This window comes from Oculina patagonica, chromosome 10, assembly GCF_052425735.1.
Source record: "Oculina patagonica isolate OP01 chromosome 10, crgOcupat, whole genome shotgun sequence".
Taxonomy (NCBI): Eukaryota; Metazoa; Cnidaria; class Anthozoa; order Scleractinia; family Oculinidae; genus Oculina; species Oculina patagonica.
The window spans coordinates 11,035,683-11,053,621 of NC_135767.1; the positions used below are offsets into that span (position 1 = coordinate 11,035,683).

Sequence of the window (17,939 nt, forward strand, 5' to 3'; positions counted from 1 at the left end):
AAGTAACAATTTAACAAAATAAAAATTCTATTTTGCGGCAAAGTTTGGTTCGTATAGCGAAAAAGAATGACGTCAAAAAGTGGGACCTTGAGTATGATGATGATACGATGATATGGGTGCTTATATAGCGCATTTAAAAAGCTCGTGGTCAATGCGCTTCACAATTCGAATCTATGGGATGAGACCGGACATCAGCATATAATATTAGTATGAATCTTGGCCTGCTGCCTCAGGCTGTACTCAAGACCTCGGGTAGAGTTTTTACATAAATAGACCTCTGGCTGCAACAATATAAATACTATCTACGACCAAAGTTATAGTTTTCAGTTTTAGGAGCTGTTACATAAAGTATAAGCAAGCCACATTATTTCCTAACAAGGAAACCCGACCAAGGAGCAACTAAGTTATCACAGCATTATTGAATGGAATGTAAATAATCGGTTTCACTTATCTTATAACTTTGCATGAACTTAGCTTACTTCAGCAATTGGGCTTGACAGTGGTCAATACAGTTCTTCTATCGCACGGACTGACTAGTCTTGTCAGGGTGTCGAGAACCAAGATCGGTGCATTATTGATGAAAACAAGGTTTGCATCAATACCTTATTTGGTAAATAACAGTAATTTCTTGAAGGCGATCAAGATGGGCGAATCAAGCGCATTGGATCAGAGAAACACCTGTCTTTCTTGGAATTAGCAAACACTGCACCTGCGGTGATATCCTAAACACACTTGGCTGACATTAAATCAAAGTTGATAGATAACATAGACAATTATTTTCTTGGAAACGAGCGAGTCAGTACTAGTCCAGTGATGTTAATAATAAATAAGACCAAAAAACATGTAGAACAACGATTCTGTTTAACTGAAAGACGATTGGCTAAGAAATCAAACGTCTCGAATCTAGAACAGCCCGTCTTGATTGAAACTATGAACCAGATCTTTTTTAAAACCAAAATTGTTAACATTCAGTTTAATACAAGCCTGTATTAGAAGCAAGAGTGTACTTTAACGTACAGTTCTGCAAAACTACTTCGCGATAAATTTGTTTAGTCGAATAGAATTGTCGATGTGAATAAAACTGTGAGATACTAAGCAACATTGAATTGAATGTAAGGCCAATATAGCAAGCGCCTCATATGACAAAAGCATAATCTTGCTTTTCTAAGAACGCGGCAAGGTTTTGTTTTTACAACAAAGTATTGTTCGTCGTTCAGTTTTCCCGGAAAAGATAAATTATGCATCTTTCGCGAACAGACCGAAACTGTGGCATATCGGCTATTCTTATCTGTGTAAGCTCAAAATAAAACCAGTAATGGGGCACCGATCGATGGATTTCGTCAGGAGTTTCTTCGTTTCCTTACTAAAATATCTCAACTTGTAGAAAGGGGTGCCAAATTAGATAGATTGCAAACAAAACTATAAAACTTTATCAAGATGGCCGAGGATACGGTCCATAACATACATTGGCAAGAAAGGTTTGTACAAGGGCGTCCTAATTCTTCCCTTGATCAAGCTTAGCTTTTTGTCTTCGTGAACGTGTGGGATTTAAGGTACATTGTATCCATGTGTACATTGTATAACTACGAACAGTCTATCTCCTGATCAGGTATCCTAGGCATAACAAGAAGGCCTTTCTGTCAATTATCATCCTAAGGAAAAGTATTACTGAGCAACAAAGTACCGAACAACGGTAAAACATTAACTACGAAGGTATTCTATGCACAATAGTTCGACCTAAATATATTGAAATATTCAGCCACACGTATCAAAAACAAGATTGCACCGTCATTGCAAGGAACGCTTCGTAAATAAGAAACTGCAAATAAAGCTCACAGGGCAAGTCAAAATGCAGACAAGAAGAAAGAATAATCAGCAATGCTAATGCTTTATTTTATTTGCATTGTTTTAGTCAGAATTATAACAAAACCTCATACGAGAAAACAATTTGGTTTCACACACGAATTTTATTTTGTTTACGCAAAAATGTCCCTACTTTCCTAACGAGTCCAAGTAAGCTTTTTATCGATAACTGAACGGTCACATTTTAAATGTACCGACCGGTCTCATTTGCTAAGATTTTGGAGACCAATCTTCTTGTTAAATTTTCTTGAATTGTAAACGTTAAAATTTGTTGCGCTATGTTCACGCGAGGAAAGTGATCGAGATAAAATATAAAGTCGTGTATATTCCGTGAAATTGTGAGAAATGAAAAAGGTTTACAGGGACATCCAAAATAATTGCGTTGGTAAAAGATATATTCCTTGTGCAAGTCAACTGAAGCAGTTTACCATTAGTTATACTTATTTACGGCTCCGCGGTAGCCATTATGAAGACTACAAAATAATTGTGTCGAAATGAACCTAAGGTCAGAATGGGTCAAAGTCGCCGAAGTAAGGGGCAAAACCCAAATGTAAAGTTAACAGTTTTCTTAAGTACTAGTAAGCAGCACATTGCAACAGATCTTATCAACGTGTTTACTTTCTCCGACAAGTTTTGTCTGATTACACATACTAAATCAGGGAGTTTGAAAAAGGTGCTTTAAAGGAACTTATTTTATACCTATACTATAGAGTACAAATCACGTTCCAACTAAGGTGTGAACAGCAAAAACACCTACAGAATATTACGTGTAGGATATGACTAAAATCCTGCGAACGTTCAAACTCTCAAATGAAGTCTGTTCCAACCCCCTAATAAAGACAAACCCGGTCAGAAAAAATAGAGAAGTTGACAAAATCTGTTGCTTTGTACTTGTTCAGTGACCTGAGCTAAACGAATTTTTATATCGGCAACTTTTTGGATCTTTCCGTGAACTCTCTTCTGGTTATCGCCTACATTCAACCGCTTTTCTGTACATGTACATGTACGGGCTTTTCAATTAACAACCAGTTTTAAGTTGTGAGTTGATTTCATTTACCGTGAGTTGATTTTTTTTTTTTTTACCATCAGTTAATTTTCTTTAGCCACCTTTGATGATTTAATTTTACTATTGTTGCTGGTTCCAGTTTGATTGTGCGCGTGCGCCAGAGATTGTGGTGAAACGAACAAATTTTCAACAGCGAATCATATTCGGTCGCCTTTGAGGTGGCGGGCTTTCAGATAAGCCCAATCCCTGTCGCAGACTAGAAGGATCGCGGCCTCTGGGGACGAAATTGCCTTTTTTGTTTTTAGAGACCTGAAAATATTTTTAAAAATAATGAAACAATTATTGAATTCGTCTGTCGTATGATATGAAGAATTGTGCAGGTCTCGGAAGGTGTTATCCGCCTGGGCCGAACACCCTCTTCGATCTGCATGATTTTTCATATCATACCCATCCCCATGCAATAGTTGCTAAATAACTGGAACGTTTCCCTTTTAGACTCGCCTGAATCTATATTTTACAAGCAGCTACATTTATGCAGTCCGAACTGATAATAAAATAGTGAATGCTACAAGCAAATTACCAATAGATAAATTTGACATTTGTACGAAAATAGTGGCGAGACCAAGTACAAGAAATGGAGGGATTGAAGTCGACTTAACTTTTGCAGACTGATAAAGGCTTCGTTTTTGGGTCAAGAATATAAAATGCACACTTAATTTTTCTATTTCGTTTGATTATCTTAGACAAACGAATGAAGAGCAGCAATTGCCTACAGATTGCAGGCGACGCTTGGAACCCATGGAAGATAAGGATGAAGACAATAAACAATCTACGACCAGCGTGTAAGTATATTTACGTATTTCTGGTGCCGAATTCATGCCGTGGAAGGGCGGTATTAGCCCCTAAGAGACTGGACATTTTACTTAACCACACCTCCACGGACCTTGTTGCGTTACTATATATATTTTACTATATATCATGGGATGTGTTTGTTCAATCTGAAGCATGTACTTTCTTCTCGAAGATGTGTTTTGTAGTCTGTAGCGAGTCGTTCGAAAGAAAGCCAGAGGCGGATCCAGTGGAGGGCTCGAGGGGGTTGCAACCCTCCCTCCTCCTTTGAGCAGCATTTTTTCATTTATTTGTTGGGCTACTCATAAATAATAATTAAATAAAATTGTCTTATACGTAGTTGTTTCACTTCCACCAATTGATTGTTTGTCAAGTTAAGAAAAGATAATGTACATTTCGCGACTGTTAAGTAAGAGCAGTAACTAGTATCAATTCCCTAGCATTCGTTAACAAAGTGTGTACATCGCGGCATCATCTTGAAAACTGAGTGCTGGGTAAATCGTTTCTTTAGTTTGTGAAGATGGCAAACTATGTGGCAGTTAGCAGAGAAAGAACTTCCAAGCTCTTCCTATAGCACTTGGTGCCTGTGACGAGGATGCTTTTCCAAACATCCATCGCCTTCTCCTCATCGCATGCGCGCATCCTACCGATCAGTAGTGCGGGAGCTATGTGGTCCTTTTTGCCCATGGATCTCTTTAGAGAGCGTTTCTCAGATCTCGCTGTTATTGCTATGCATTACTCTGGGAGATTCGAGGTACACGGGATATGCGAGGGCTTTGTAACAGCTCATCCAAGAAGACTCTTTCAGGCTACGTTGTTCGACTTACGCAACCTCGTTCCCAGGTTTAATCATGCATTATTATTTTTGAATTTCTGCTTGAGAAATAAGGTGACCTCTAAATTTTATATATATAATATTATGCCTCCAACAATTGCTTTCAGAGTCTCAGGAATGCTGGAAATGGCGTTTTAGAAAGTAAAATGGGAAAAATTTCCCGGGGACCCCCAGACCCCCTAGCCTAGACGCTCGCGCCAGCGGCGCTCGCCATCCACACCGATAGCGTCGATAGTTATTAAGTTGTACAACCCCCCCTTTCAGAAATTTCTGGATCCGCCCCTAAAAGCGTGTAATTTCTCGCGGTATTGATACGTAAGAATATGTCAAATACATTGTGAATTGAACACGATTTGACAAGGTCTAGTTTAAAATTAGCACCCCCAGCGATTATTGGTTCGACGTTTAATTAAACCTGACCTCATTTAACTGATTCTTGTCGTTTAAGTGGTGTGCTTATTAATTATTCATAAGTTAGGGTGCATGCGATAAAGAAAAGCTGACAAGCTGTAGTAGTTACACACTTCATTTACTACAAATCTTCCGCGACTTATTTCAACCTTCATTTATCGACTAGCTAGAGACGAAGACGGTGATATTTTAGACTATCTACTTTTGTAGGAGATCTGATCTTTGCTTAATGCATGCGGTGAAACGCGCACATTTATTCATTACTTTTAGACAAGAGAAAGAAGAGCAGCAGTTCGTTGCAGATGACCACGGACACTTCGAGCCTATGGAAGACACGGATGAAGGGTAAGTGTATTCACCTTTTTTCAGTGCTGAATAGGTGCTGGAGCAACAAGGTCGTGCATGAACGAACGGGATGAAACTTGATATATTTTGTTTGTCAGTTGTATGCTATTTCTATCTTCTACCGTTATTTGTTTTGTTTTCTTATTATCAGCCTATCACGATCCGGTTTTTCATCTTAGTTTATTTAAATTTTGTTACCGTTTGTTTCCATATTCACTTAGCATTGTATGCCACTGATGAAGGTTGGTTTTGTTCAACCGAAATATTGGGCCAAAATAAATTTATAACATCAGTCCCTAGCTGTTTGATCAGCCCTGCATTTAAAGTTTGTTTATTAAGGTCGTGCACTACCGACGTTTATTCCACGTACCAGTCAGATACCGTATAAGGGTTTTGGAAATTCAGTTATCAGTTTAATTCTCTGCAAATTCTCTGCTAACAGTTAAAACGCCTGCTCATTTCTCAATTGTTATTAGATTTTGAAGGCCTCAGATCTCAGCTATCAATTAAAATACACATCAATGCTCCACTCACAATTAAATTTTGACCAATTCTTTACTATCAGTTAAACCTCATCCAGACCATCTTTATCGATCCGACGTTTATTTGCATTGAACCTGACTTCATATAACCGAGTCTTATCAATCAAAAGGTGTGCCTTTCAATTCTGGATACGTATAAAAGGGAATGCAAACAAATAAGCCTAATCTTATGAAAACCCAGGCTAAAGGAAGCTGTCCCACATCACTATACTCTTCTTTCTATCAAGTACCAGAAAATACTTTTAAACTTTGAGCAACAGGTGTGTCACCATAAACAATTCAATTGAAAATAAAACTGCATTGCAGAACTCAAAGTTTCAGATGAAGTTTTATCGAAATCAGAATAACAATAGCAACTAAATGACGTCGAAACCCATTTAACATAGCACTGAATTTCTTATCATTTAGGAATAACTTTGGGAATAAAGATATCTGGATCTTAGATTTGAAATATTTCTCTTGAGGTCTGCAAAATTTTAGAAATTTATTGGAAAGCGTTTTTTGAGAAAATTTCGTGCGAAAAACTTTACTTGCTGTTATTGATAGGTGTCGACCACAAGGCCTGATCAAATCAACATATTGGCCTTAAATTAATCTTATACCATTTAGTTATACCTTGTTAGTAAATCTCAGGGAAGTCGATTCATTTGATTTCTAGAATCCTCGGCTTGAATATGGACTGGTTTGAAGAATAGTTTTGCTCCTTTGTTTTAAGAAGGGGCCCTACGGTTACTAAACTGAACGCAATTTAATTAAAAAAATGCCTATGCCAGTGTACTGAAGCTATAAACAAATAACATGCATTATTGTGATTCTATCAGGAACTTGAGATCTCAACTGGAAAAAGTCAGCCTGATTTTCAAGTTCTGCCCTTGTGGCAAAAAAGCTAAAAACTTACAACGGCTTCCCTCTTCCTTCAAAAAATCTACTTTACATCATCATCTTGATGTTCTAGGCACATTTCGTTTACGAGCAAGAGTACGTTGCCAATTTGAGTACTTTTACTTTAGAGCAGTGACAGTATTCGTTTAAGTTATACTGGAATAGATTACGATGGGCCGATGCATGTATATTCCACAATTGAAGCGAATGGCAATAAGTAGATCTGTTCATCGCATGTTTCTCAAGGTATCCGATCCCTTGTTTGGACGTTGTCCACAATCTTCATTTATCTAAGTGTTCCAAAGATGTTTCAAAAGATATGTTCCAGACAAGCAAACCGAAGATAAACAAAGAGTAGCAGTGGAATAAGAAAGACTTAGAAAATGATGGGTGGATTATTTATTACTTCTGATTGTTTCGGATCATTTTCAACCATAATCCTAGCGCTAATCCCTAAACCTTAAAGCGTGCACTAACCTCAACGCCTTGATTGTCACATTAGAACCAACATCTTTTTCTCTTTGGCTTTCAAGTGAAACCAACACATGTAGTTGCTGGCCCACTGTTAAAGCGCAAGTTTGTGTTTCTCGCTCAGTGGACAATCGCAGTGGCAGAAGTGGCGGGTCCATAGTTGAAGACGCTGAAGGAAGTGAATTTGCTTTAGAGGAGCTCAATGCTGATGTCAGAAAAAATTTTGAGGAGAAAGTCGAACCAGCTGATTTAAGCCATGCAAGGTAATCGTGAAAAAAATGGATTTGCAGCTCATCCTCTTCTTTACAGCATTGTCTTGATATTTCTACACATCAGTTAAATTTTCGCTGTTTGATGTATTTTTCTTCATTGCCAGGCCAGGCCTGGGAATGAGGTTGGACAGTGGCGAATAAGAGAAATTAAGGGAAGTGGTCATAACAAGTGTACTTGACGAGGACCCACCTTGTGTAGGGGTAGGGGTGCTATGCAGGATGCCACTTGTCTGATTAGCCAAATGGACAAAATTTATTGGCCTTAAAATTCAAGTTGAGACTTTCATATTTGGTGTGCATGAAGCTTGTATTGCTGGAGAAATGGCACAAGGAGGTTTAAATCTTATTCTTAGTTTCTATTCCTGATAGAGTGGGGGCTGTACAAACAAGCTAGACACCATCTTTTAAGGTGGGAAAGGTAGAGTACATGAAGAGACCACTTGTCTGTTTGCAATGTGTAACTTTGTATAATACTCCACTTTAAAGGGAAGGTATACGTAATATTTCAAAAACGAGTGCGAGTGTTTCACCGGGGTTTCCAAACACGAGAAGACTGATGAAAGCACGAGGCCGTAGGCCGAGTGTTGTTATTGTTTTCGAGTGTTTGGAAACCCCGACCCACGAAACACGAGTTTTTGAAATAGCTTCTCAATCGGCGACTAATTGCAAACAAATTATATTATTCACGAATTCAAAACTTAATTTTTTATTTCTTTTGTTTAATTAGCGTACATTTTACAATCGGGGCCTTATTGCAAACAGAGGATATTATTCACGAAAACATTGAATTGTTGCTATCTTTTGTTTAATTAGCGCATAGTTTGTGATGGTTATTTACGATCCGTGTTTTTCACAACTAAGCTTGTTTACTTCAAGCCGCCACAATTTGCATGCAGTGGCGTCCTGCTAGTTTTGAAACGTGGACGGGTTAGCTGATGATGAATATCGCCGGTTTTGGCCGCCCAAAAATGTGCAAGAAAATTCCTTGCTTGCACAGTCAAAGCATAGTGGACAAGTGAGCCGTCGAGGTTTTGAGAATCGAACTTGCCAAACAGCGCGCGAGCAAAAATCCCTTTAAGCTTCTTTACTTGACCCGGGAAGTGTGCTCAAGGATTATGATGTTCACCGCGTCAAAGTCTTGGAGAGAAGTTGGAGGACCTGGATAGTCTGTCTTTAAAATATTGGCTCACCAAATTTGTTCGCCAAAAACTCGGTTGGGAATAAGAACGGTCGTCGTCGATCGCTACGAGATGTTCAGGAATGTTTCTGAATTGCACTTGCACTATAAATGTAAATTTAGGAGCGATTCTACTTAACCCATGAAACAGAAGCTTGTCTATTAAGTCGGTGTTTATGTCATTAATATTTAAATTAGGATAACCCCGCATCACAAGGGTTTGACGTTTTTTATCAAACTCGAGAGTTTGATATTTCATCAAATTATCGTGAAAAAGTCTCTGTCTAGTGCTTCAAACCACACGCACCTGACCAAATTTGTGTATCCTGATTGGCTTGTACATCATTAATTATTAATGAGTTTGAGAAATAAAGATAAAACATGTTATTAACAGTTCCAGTCTTTGCCGCCTATTTACCATCAACATCGAATTTATTTCACAGAGTTTTAGAAGAAGAACTGAGTAAATGCAAAGGAGATCTTGAAGCAAAAGAAAGAGAAATGGAATCACTAAGGAGAAGGTATAAGCTCTACACGTAACATGCCTTCGAGCATTGAAAGCAATAAAACTATAGTGAAAGACTTAGTCTTGCAACGGGCTTGCGATAAATAAAATTTCTTACAGCTAAAAATAATTTACGAAAATTACCTAGACCAGCTTCTGCTTCAAGAGTAGCTGCTTGAGGTATTAACTCTAGATGATGCTCCAGAAGTCATGCAAATAGATAATACATGTTATTAACAAGAAAATATGCCTTTGAACGGATCTCAGTCTTTGCCGCCTATTTACCATCTGATTTATTACACAGAGATTTCGAGGAAGAACTGAGTGAGTGTAAAAGAAATCTTGAAGCAAAAGAAATGGATATCGAATTACTGGTGAGAAGGTAAGCTTTACATATAACACACCAAAAAATAAAATAAATTTTTATGCCTTCGAGCCTTCAAAGCAACCACAAGCATATCAGGAAAGCCGAGGAAGCGAACTTTAAGTCAAACTTTTCATTCTTCGCTTCGACAGCCGAAGCACACGCATATGGAGTAAAATTTATTGGGCTTTATGGAACTTTGGGTTTATTGCAATTCGCTAAATGGCGTCGGAATCGCTTCGAATTCGGCACATGAGGCACAAGTAAGCGACACATTTGAGGTAGGTAAACTTTATTTCAAAATAGATAAATGTTTACCCGATTTTAGAGAACCCGTGATTTTCCCATATTTCCCATATTTCCCATATTTCCATTTCTCTATATACACAAGCTGTCGCATACACCACGTATGTAGAGTCGGCCCCCCGAAGGGCTCTCAAAAACTCATAAAAAAGACGACTTTTGAGCTCGACATCTGCGAAGAACCCATAGAGATGGATACGAGCCCCTTCACAATCGAAGAAGTGAGACGAGTCATATCTCGACTGAAGAATGGTAAAGCTCCCGGTGTGGACAACATCAGTGCAGAAATGCTGAAAGCCAGCCCCGCAATTGCCTTGTACCAGCTTCTGAACATCTGCAACCAGACTCTTGACCAGTGTAAAGCTCCATCTGACTGGAAAAAATCTCTCCTGGCCAAAGTGCCCAAGAAAGGTGATCCATCTATCTGCGATAATTACCGTGGGATATCCTTACAATCAGTACCTTACAAGGTCTTCTGCCGACTGCTGCTGTCTAGGATGCAGGGAGGAGTGGAGAAGAGATTGCGACAGGAACAGGCTGCCTACCGGAGAGGTGAAGGAACAACTGAAGAGATCTTCATCCTTAGAAACATCTTAGAACAGAGCGCTGAGTCGCCAGCATCCTTGTACATTGGTTTCATCGACTTCAAGAAGGCCTTCGATAGTGTAAGACGTGACAGGCTTTGGAACATCCTTAAGCATTATGGTATTCCTGAAAACTTCGTGAACATCATACGAGAGCTTTATGATGGAAGCACCTGTTGTGTTGTTGAACGTGGGCAGACATCAGACTGGTTTCCTGTAGAGTCAGGTGTCAAGCAGGGCTGTGTAATGTCTGGTTTTCTTTTCAACATCATCATAGACTGGAAAATGCAAAACACCAACAATGCAAGAAGGGGTTTGAGATGGAAGTTTACAACAGTCCTTGAGGATCTTGACTATGCTGACGACATAGCTCTTCTCTCAAGCCGGCACAAAGATCTCCAAGACAAGTGCAACCGCCTCCATCAGGTCTCGAGGTATACCGGTCTTTGCATCAACACCACCAAGACAAAGGTGCTACGAACAAACACAAAGGTTGCCAACCCAATTACCATCAATGGACTAGACGTTGAAGAAGTCAGCTCCTTTATCTACCTAGGAGCCACAATCCAAGGGGAAGGTGGATCACATGAAGACATCAAACGAAGGCTGTCAATTGCAAGAAGGGCGTATGCCACCGTCAATCCTGTCTGGAGATCAAAGATGTACAGCAAGCACACCAAGCTGAAAATCCTCAATAGCTGTGTGCCCTCTGTTCTCCTGTACGGCGCTGAGATGTGGAGGATTACATCAACAGATATCGAGCAGCTAGACATTTTCCACCGAAAATGTCTAAGAAGAATCCTCGGAATATTCTGGCCACACACCATCTCTTACTGGGATCTCTATGAAAGAACTAAGCAGAGACCCATCTCAGAAACCGTGAAGGTCAGGCGATGGAGATGGATAGGTCATATCTTGAGGAGGGAAAAAGACAACAATTGCCGAGTTGCTCTCCCCTGGACCCCTGAAGGTAAGAGAAAGCGAGGAAGACCCAATATTTCGTGGAGAAGAACTGTAGAAGGTGAGCGTAAAGACCTGGGCTGGACTAGCTGGAATGAGGTGGAACAGCGAGCAAAAGACAGTGAAGGATGGAGGACGTTTCTGAGTGGCCTTATGCTCCAGTTAGAGGAGCGAAGTGGATGAGTGAGTGAGTGAACTTGGGAAGCCTGTGATTTGGCTCGCTTTTTATGCTAGAACGTTTTTTCAGGTCGGGCGATTTCCCAAATTCCCGACAGACAGGCAAAAAAACGCATTTCGTGCCTAAATTTTGGCGCATCCCGATTCACGGAGAATAGTCAAATTCCGAATCCCGTCAAGATTTATTGCGTTTTCCCGAATCCCGCACTGTATTTTGGTCAAATCCCGGATGCCGAAAATACCCTTCCAGACCCTGAGGATAGTATGAATTTATTCAAAACTCCGCCTTGTAGGCAATTTGTGAACATGAAAGAAACATCAATAAAATTTTTAAAGCTTATCTAATGTTTAAATTCAGAAAGTCCACAACATACTTTTCTAAATCTATTGTCAATTGTGTCGGTCATATGTAGCTTGTAATCAACGAAAGCGGATTTAAACACTGCAATTCACGGAGCAGTTAAACGGAATGCGTGACGAGTGATGCCTGTTGAGTGACTAGAAAGGTGACCGGGAGGTCGAACGGAAGTGCTCAGCTCAGCGCATGCGTAGACGTCTTATCGCGGTGATCATTGTACTGATTCCTCCTCCAGTTTCCCTCTTGTAAGTGTCTTTATGAGTGCACTGATGCTATGTTCTCTTAAAGATTGGCACATTATAGTGACATGCGAGCCAGGCGGGACCAACGCGACGTCGAAGACACACTTAGCTTGAACAGACAGTCCAGAGTAGAACAGGATTTCAAGACCTTTATCAGTGAAGAACGTATTGATGCCTATATGATGGTCCAGAAGGGATACAAGCAAAAAACGGATATCAATGCCAAGAGATTAACCTGTATGATCTTTGAGGTTGGTGCTGCTACCAGTAAATGTAAATGTAAATGTTGTTTAAAGTGGTCATGCATTTAGCTTCTTATCTCTTCGAGATAGCAAGTTTCCAGGCGTGCTACTGAAACAGAAGAAACAAACATTTCAAATGAACATAAACTCCAAAAAAATCCCAACTAGCAGCAGGGCCGTAACCAGACCTTCCCCAAAGACGAGGCAAGAACTTGCTATGGGGTTTCGGGGCATGCCCTTCACAAAAATTTTGAATTCTAGAAGCTCCGGAACATTTGCCTCAACATTTTTCATAAGGTATTCTTTGAGAAAAATCAATCTTGTTTAACTTGAGATCATTTTCCCACAAAACATATTTTTAAGCAAATGAAAGATCATCGCAGTAATCTACTCAACTTAAGCAGCTAAGAAAAGCAAGCCTGAAAAATTCAATTGATAGCTCAGTTGGTTAGAGCGCTGTACTAGTATCGCAGAAGTCATGGGTTCGATTCCCGTTCAAGCCTGAATTTTTTTCAGGCTTGCTTTTCTTAACTGCTTGAGTTGAGTACATTAATGCAATGATCTTTCATTTGCTTAAATTGTATATCCGCAGTACAAATATATGAATTTCATATATTCATTTCATAAAACATATTTTGCTTTTAACTGATATTTGGGTTAAAATCTAGACGAGGCAAGTACCTCGTCTTGCCTCTTGACAGTTACGGCCCTGCTAGCAGGAGGCAGACCAGTTGGTTATATACAAAGTGTGACCAAGGATTTGAGCTTGGAAACGAAGAGCAAATCCAGCTAGTGGCAGGGTGGAGGGTTTGATCCTGTGACCTCCGGATTATGGCAACAGCGCCCTAATCCACTTGGCCACGCTGCTTCCTCCACTACGAGTCTCCTTTCGGTCAGACTTTGATTATCTGCTTGTATCACCAATGTCAAAGCACTTCGCTATCCCACCATGATGATCATTGATGTCTCCCTGGCATTTATGGTACTTCGCTATCCCAGATAAAATTAACATAATGTTATCGTCCTAACAGGCAGTTTATGAGTATGTTTTGGCCACGAAAGTAGCCATGACTGACGCTTTCAAAGAAATAATCACGTTTGCAGTGGACCATGGTCCATACATCGGCCAAAAACTGCTGGTACGACTAAAGTTTCGTATTTATTTATGTTGAAAAATATTACGAGTAGTAGAAATAAAAATTAAGATATTAAAACCAGGCATCAGTACATCCCGTTATAGAGTCTTTACAGCAGATTCATAGTTTTTAGCTTACTTTCAAACTCGCCTTTAAGCAAAAAGGACAAGAAGAAAGACCAGTTGGTATTTATGCAAGCTTTAGTGTTTATTCATAACTATACGGCTGTTCTAATATCGTATTAAATAATGTAGCTGTTTCTCCAACAGAAAAATGAAGGATCAGTCCGGATTACAATTCCTTTAAGCAGGAGTGGATCAAAATGTACTAGAGATGTCCTTGATGGGTTGTTACTATCAGTCAAAGAATCTGCGCCGAATATTGACACTGATATATTTCTGGAGGTTAGTATTTATTCTAATGGAGAATAATGTTACTTGGTGCTTTAAAACGCCGAAGAAATAATTATAACTCTAATGGATTTCTGTGACCAATTTATTCACAACTTACATCGTAATAAGTCTGCACCTATTGTAATCAAAATAAATACACAACGATCGAGCATGACAATGTGGTTTTTCGTCGAGTAGGGTCAATGAAAAAAAGCTTTGTTGTTCACTTTGAGGTGGATCTCGACGTTGCTAACGCTTGGTGCATGTCAACTAGTTGCGGATCATTATTTGAAGTATTGCGGTTATGGATGATTATTGTAACACCTTAAAACTGTTCTCTAAAATGTATCTGCGATCGGCTGTGGTGTTTTTCTCTGGACAATTCACTCTAGATGAGCACGGTATGGGTCGGTTTGTAACGCAGAGCTCCAACTAACCAACGATATGGACAAATGTAAGAAATCACTTCCAATTGTCGAGCACCGATGAGAATATTATCTATACTGTACTATTGCATAGGCCTAATCTTGTACATGTGCTTGTATCATTTTTAAACTTTTATAACTACCTAAACTGCTAACGACGTTGATGTTAGGACGTCAAGCAGGAGATCCTCAGATTGTATCAGGTGCTGGATAGAGAGCGGTCGTGTGAGCTAATCCCAACACCGAAAGTATTAGACGACCTGGATGATTATTTAAAGGCTTCTATTGAGTTAACATGGCGAATGGTCACCCAAGCTCCACCATTGAGTCTGGAATACCAAACCTTCGCTTACAACAGAGATTGTCACACAGTCGTGGAGCCCCATGCCGAGGTACGCCCTGAGAGATGCCAAGGACAACAGGTTTATTATCTGTGGCCTGGTTTAGTGGATGGAGGAGGAAGAAGTATTAGCCCTGGAGAGGTTGCCCTACAACAGTACCTTTAACAGCACAACAATCAGTTGGCAAACCTCTTAAACACACTGTTTTAAACAAACACATTGGCACTTAAACAAGCAGATTTGCACCAGCGCGAAGACCTTAATTTTATCGAACACGTTTTAAGAGGCCCCTTAGAAATTGCACATTTGTCATTTGACATCCAGTGTTTCACCCGTTAAAACAAATTCTCCAGGAAAGCGTGTCGTGTTCGTGTTTGGATTATCTCATAGTCATTTGGCAACTTGTAACTCTGTATTATGTCTGAATTTTTTAAAATAGCATAGCAGTTTTGAATTTTTGTAAGGCTACAAAGTAGTAGCCTTATGCTCCAGTTAGAGAACGAAGAGGATGAGTGAGTGAGTGTTTGCATTTCTGTCACTTTTGAGAAACCCATTGAGTCGGACCGTCAGCTGCTTTATCCAGTCACGACGTCACAAAATATCGTTTGCTAAAATTATGTGGTCTGAACAGTTTCTCATAACAATCTGCCTAAAGATACTGGATCACTAAAAATGGTTGTTTATTTGAGTAGCTACTGAGATATTTTGTCGTAGTTAAATAAATAACACCAAAATTATGCAACTGCTAAAACTTCAAAAAGCAATATATATCTTGTTATGGGGTTTTGAGGTTCGGAAATCTGTTTTGAGAATTTGTAACATCATATGTCATCACTGTATTTACAAATTGTGATGACGTCAGAAGGAAAGTACTAACGAATCCTAATTTGTAAGAAATAGCATTAACCAATTGTTTATGGAGCTGCATCTGTTTCACTCTCCATTTTTACAGTAACATGGACTTTTTGACTGGTCAATACATTTTATAAGATTTCAGTTGACATCAAGATGATTACGCATACCAACATTTTTATAGTGCGCCAGTGGAAAGCCCCTTTTACTCTTTATAACACCTTAAGAAGAAAGTTATGATAATTTGGGCAGACGACAGCACACACGGATTGCTGGTATTTTGGGGGACATGAGACACAAAGCGGTTGTCTATTGATGTGCCTATGTCACTTGATGTGAAGATGTTTGTAGCCAAGGAATAAACATCAATGGAATGGCGGGGGAGTACTGCCTGATACCTTGAACGGAAATATATGTAGTTATATAATAACCTGAATTCTACGCGCATTTTGATTGGTTCTTACTTATGATCTATTAGAGTACAGACACATGGATGTCGTCACGCGGTGGTGTGACTCGCGCGCGTGATCAGAGTTCATAGTCGAAATCAGAGTTGTCGGCAAAGTTTTTCAAACTTGCGGGGCCACAACAAAGCAAAAAAGTTCAGCTTAATTACAAATGTTCAGTGAGAAACAATACGCCAAACATCGTTCACCTTTCGAAGCATTTAACTGGGCGAAACAAGCTTGAAGAAGACAGTGAATTATTCCAGAAATTATCCGAAATCTGTATGAAAGTTTGACCGATGTTGTACAGTTGGACGACGCCACGGAAAACAGACGAATTGCGGTTGAACGCATCGGTTAATGTTTACAGATTTGAACAACTTTTCAAATCGGAATAAAGGTTAGTTTTTTCTTTGACTTTCAATTGACCATTTTTCTGTTTATTTAATTAATCGGATCATAACAGTGCTTCGTGTTAACGAAAACTTAAGCTTAATATTTAAATCAAAACAACTTAGCTCATCTTTACGGCGGCATTGCTCAAACTGAAGTGTGCCGAAGTCTTGTGTTATTATATAAAACAAATAGATTCCATTTTGCCGTGGGTCTGTTCAAAATGTGGTATGAACATCAGTGATTCACTCGGCTAGCGACTCGTGGGCCACTTCTCTGTTCATACCACATTTTGACGTCATCTGTGATCTATAACTGAACAGACGCACGGCAAAATGGAATCTATTTGTTTAATAGATGTGGTGTATGTAGTTGATACAGGTCCACAATCCACAAAACGTTTCAACATCTCATCTGACCATAATAAATGATAACTGACATAAATTTAGGAAAATAGTCAACTGTAGGATGTGCGTTCTCGCCCCTCCCCTCCCCCTATAAAAAAACTGAACAACACACACACACACACATACACACACACACACACACACAAAAACAAATGAAAAGCTAAAAAAGAAAAACCAATAACATTATTCTGCATTTAGTATTAAATAGATTTAGCCAAGCCTAAAAGCGGAGCTCCCCGGTAATTTACTTTGCCCTTTATTAAAATATCTGAATTCACTGACCGTAGGCATAAAAAATAGTTAATGAGCCCGCAGTCCAATAGAAAAACCATTTTTCGGTCAGCGGTCAACTTTATAAAAACGCGTTACCTCGATGAGTTATACACCTGAGCCCGCGATATGATCACGTGATACTGGTCAGCGGGTACCTTGTATTGACAGCTGTCAATTGACCATAACTTGGATGCCCAGTAAGAAATAGATGAGTGTTTATCTATTTCTGAAGTGCGCAACACCGTACGTACGCCGTACGCGCCCGCGAGCCATGCCGCTAGCCATGATGACCATGAAAACACAAGTTCATGGTTTTCCTATTTCTGTGAATTTTCTATGGGTATGGGGCTCCGCTCTGCGGCCCTTCGGGCCGCTGTGGAGCTCCGCTATGAAGAATAAGCATACTTGGTTATATTCTGAGGGACTCAAATAAATGTTGTTTTTTTTTCAAGAAACATTTTGCTTTTAATTCACTGGTACCAAAACATATTTTTAACAGAATCATCGGACTCGAAAACTGCAAGAAAACGTTGGCATTTAATAATACATCAGTACAGAACCTTCCAAGTCAGCACTGTACACTGACACAACCGAACTACCATTCCTATGAAGAAACTTGCAATATAAATCTTACTCAGACAACTAATACATTATACCTTGCAAATTAATCCACACTATAACCATAGAATAGCGAGAAGTAAGCTGACAAAGAATTTATCTTCATGCGCTCACTTTAGAGGTCAGCTGACTGTTGGCGCGTTTTGACAATCGACAACAGTCGGTATGCTTTTTGTGTGACTATTGATCGACCATCGATCGGTCGTCAGATTTAAAAGAAAATCACCCAAAGTAAAATGAATTATTAACAATCAGATCGAGTTCGAGG

At 39.5% G+C, this 17,939-nt stretch overlaps 2 protein-coding genes across 2 annotated transcripts in view; one reads left to right on the plus strand and one right to left on the minus strand.

Moving 5' to 3' along the window:
* LOC144628552 (heat shock 70 kDa protein 12A-like) overlaps positions 1-522 on the minus strand; it is a 6,945-nt gene extending 6,423 nt beyond the window's left edge. The window contains exon 1 of the mRNA XM_078486668.1: positions 480-522. The gene's annotated coding sequence lies outside the window, so the exon portion shown is untranslated. The remainder of the gene's footprint in view (positions 1-479) is intronic.
* Positions 523-1,392: 870 nt separating this feature from the next.
* On the plus strand, positions 1,393-15,337 carry LOC144628509 (uncharacterized). Its single transcript, XM_078486621.1, has 10 exons — positions 1,393-1,478; positions 3,613-3,711; positions 5,235-5,309; positions 7,267-7,467; positions 9,097-9,174; positions 9,463-9,540; positions 12,193-12,397; positions 13,420-13,527; positions 13,794-13,928; positions 14,512-15,337. Exons 1-10 carry the CDS (start codon positions 1,438-1,440, stop codon positions 14,845-14,847), a joined length of 1,356 nt encoding a protein of 451 aa, XP_078342747.1. The 5' UTR covers positions 1,393-1,437; the 3' UTR covers positions 14,848-15,337.
* The last annotated feature ends 2,602 nt before the right edge of the window (positions 15,338-17,939 follow it).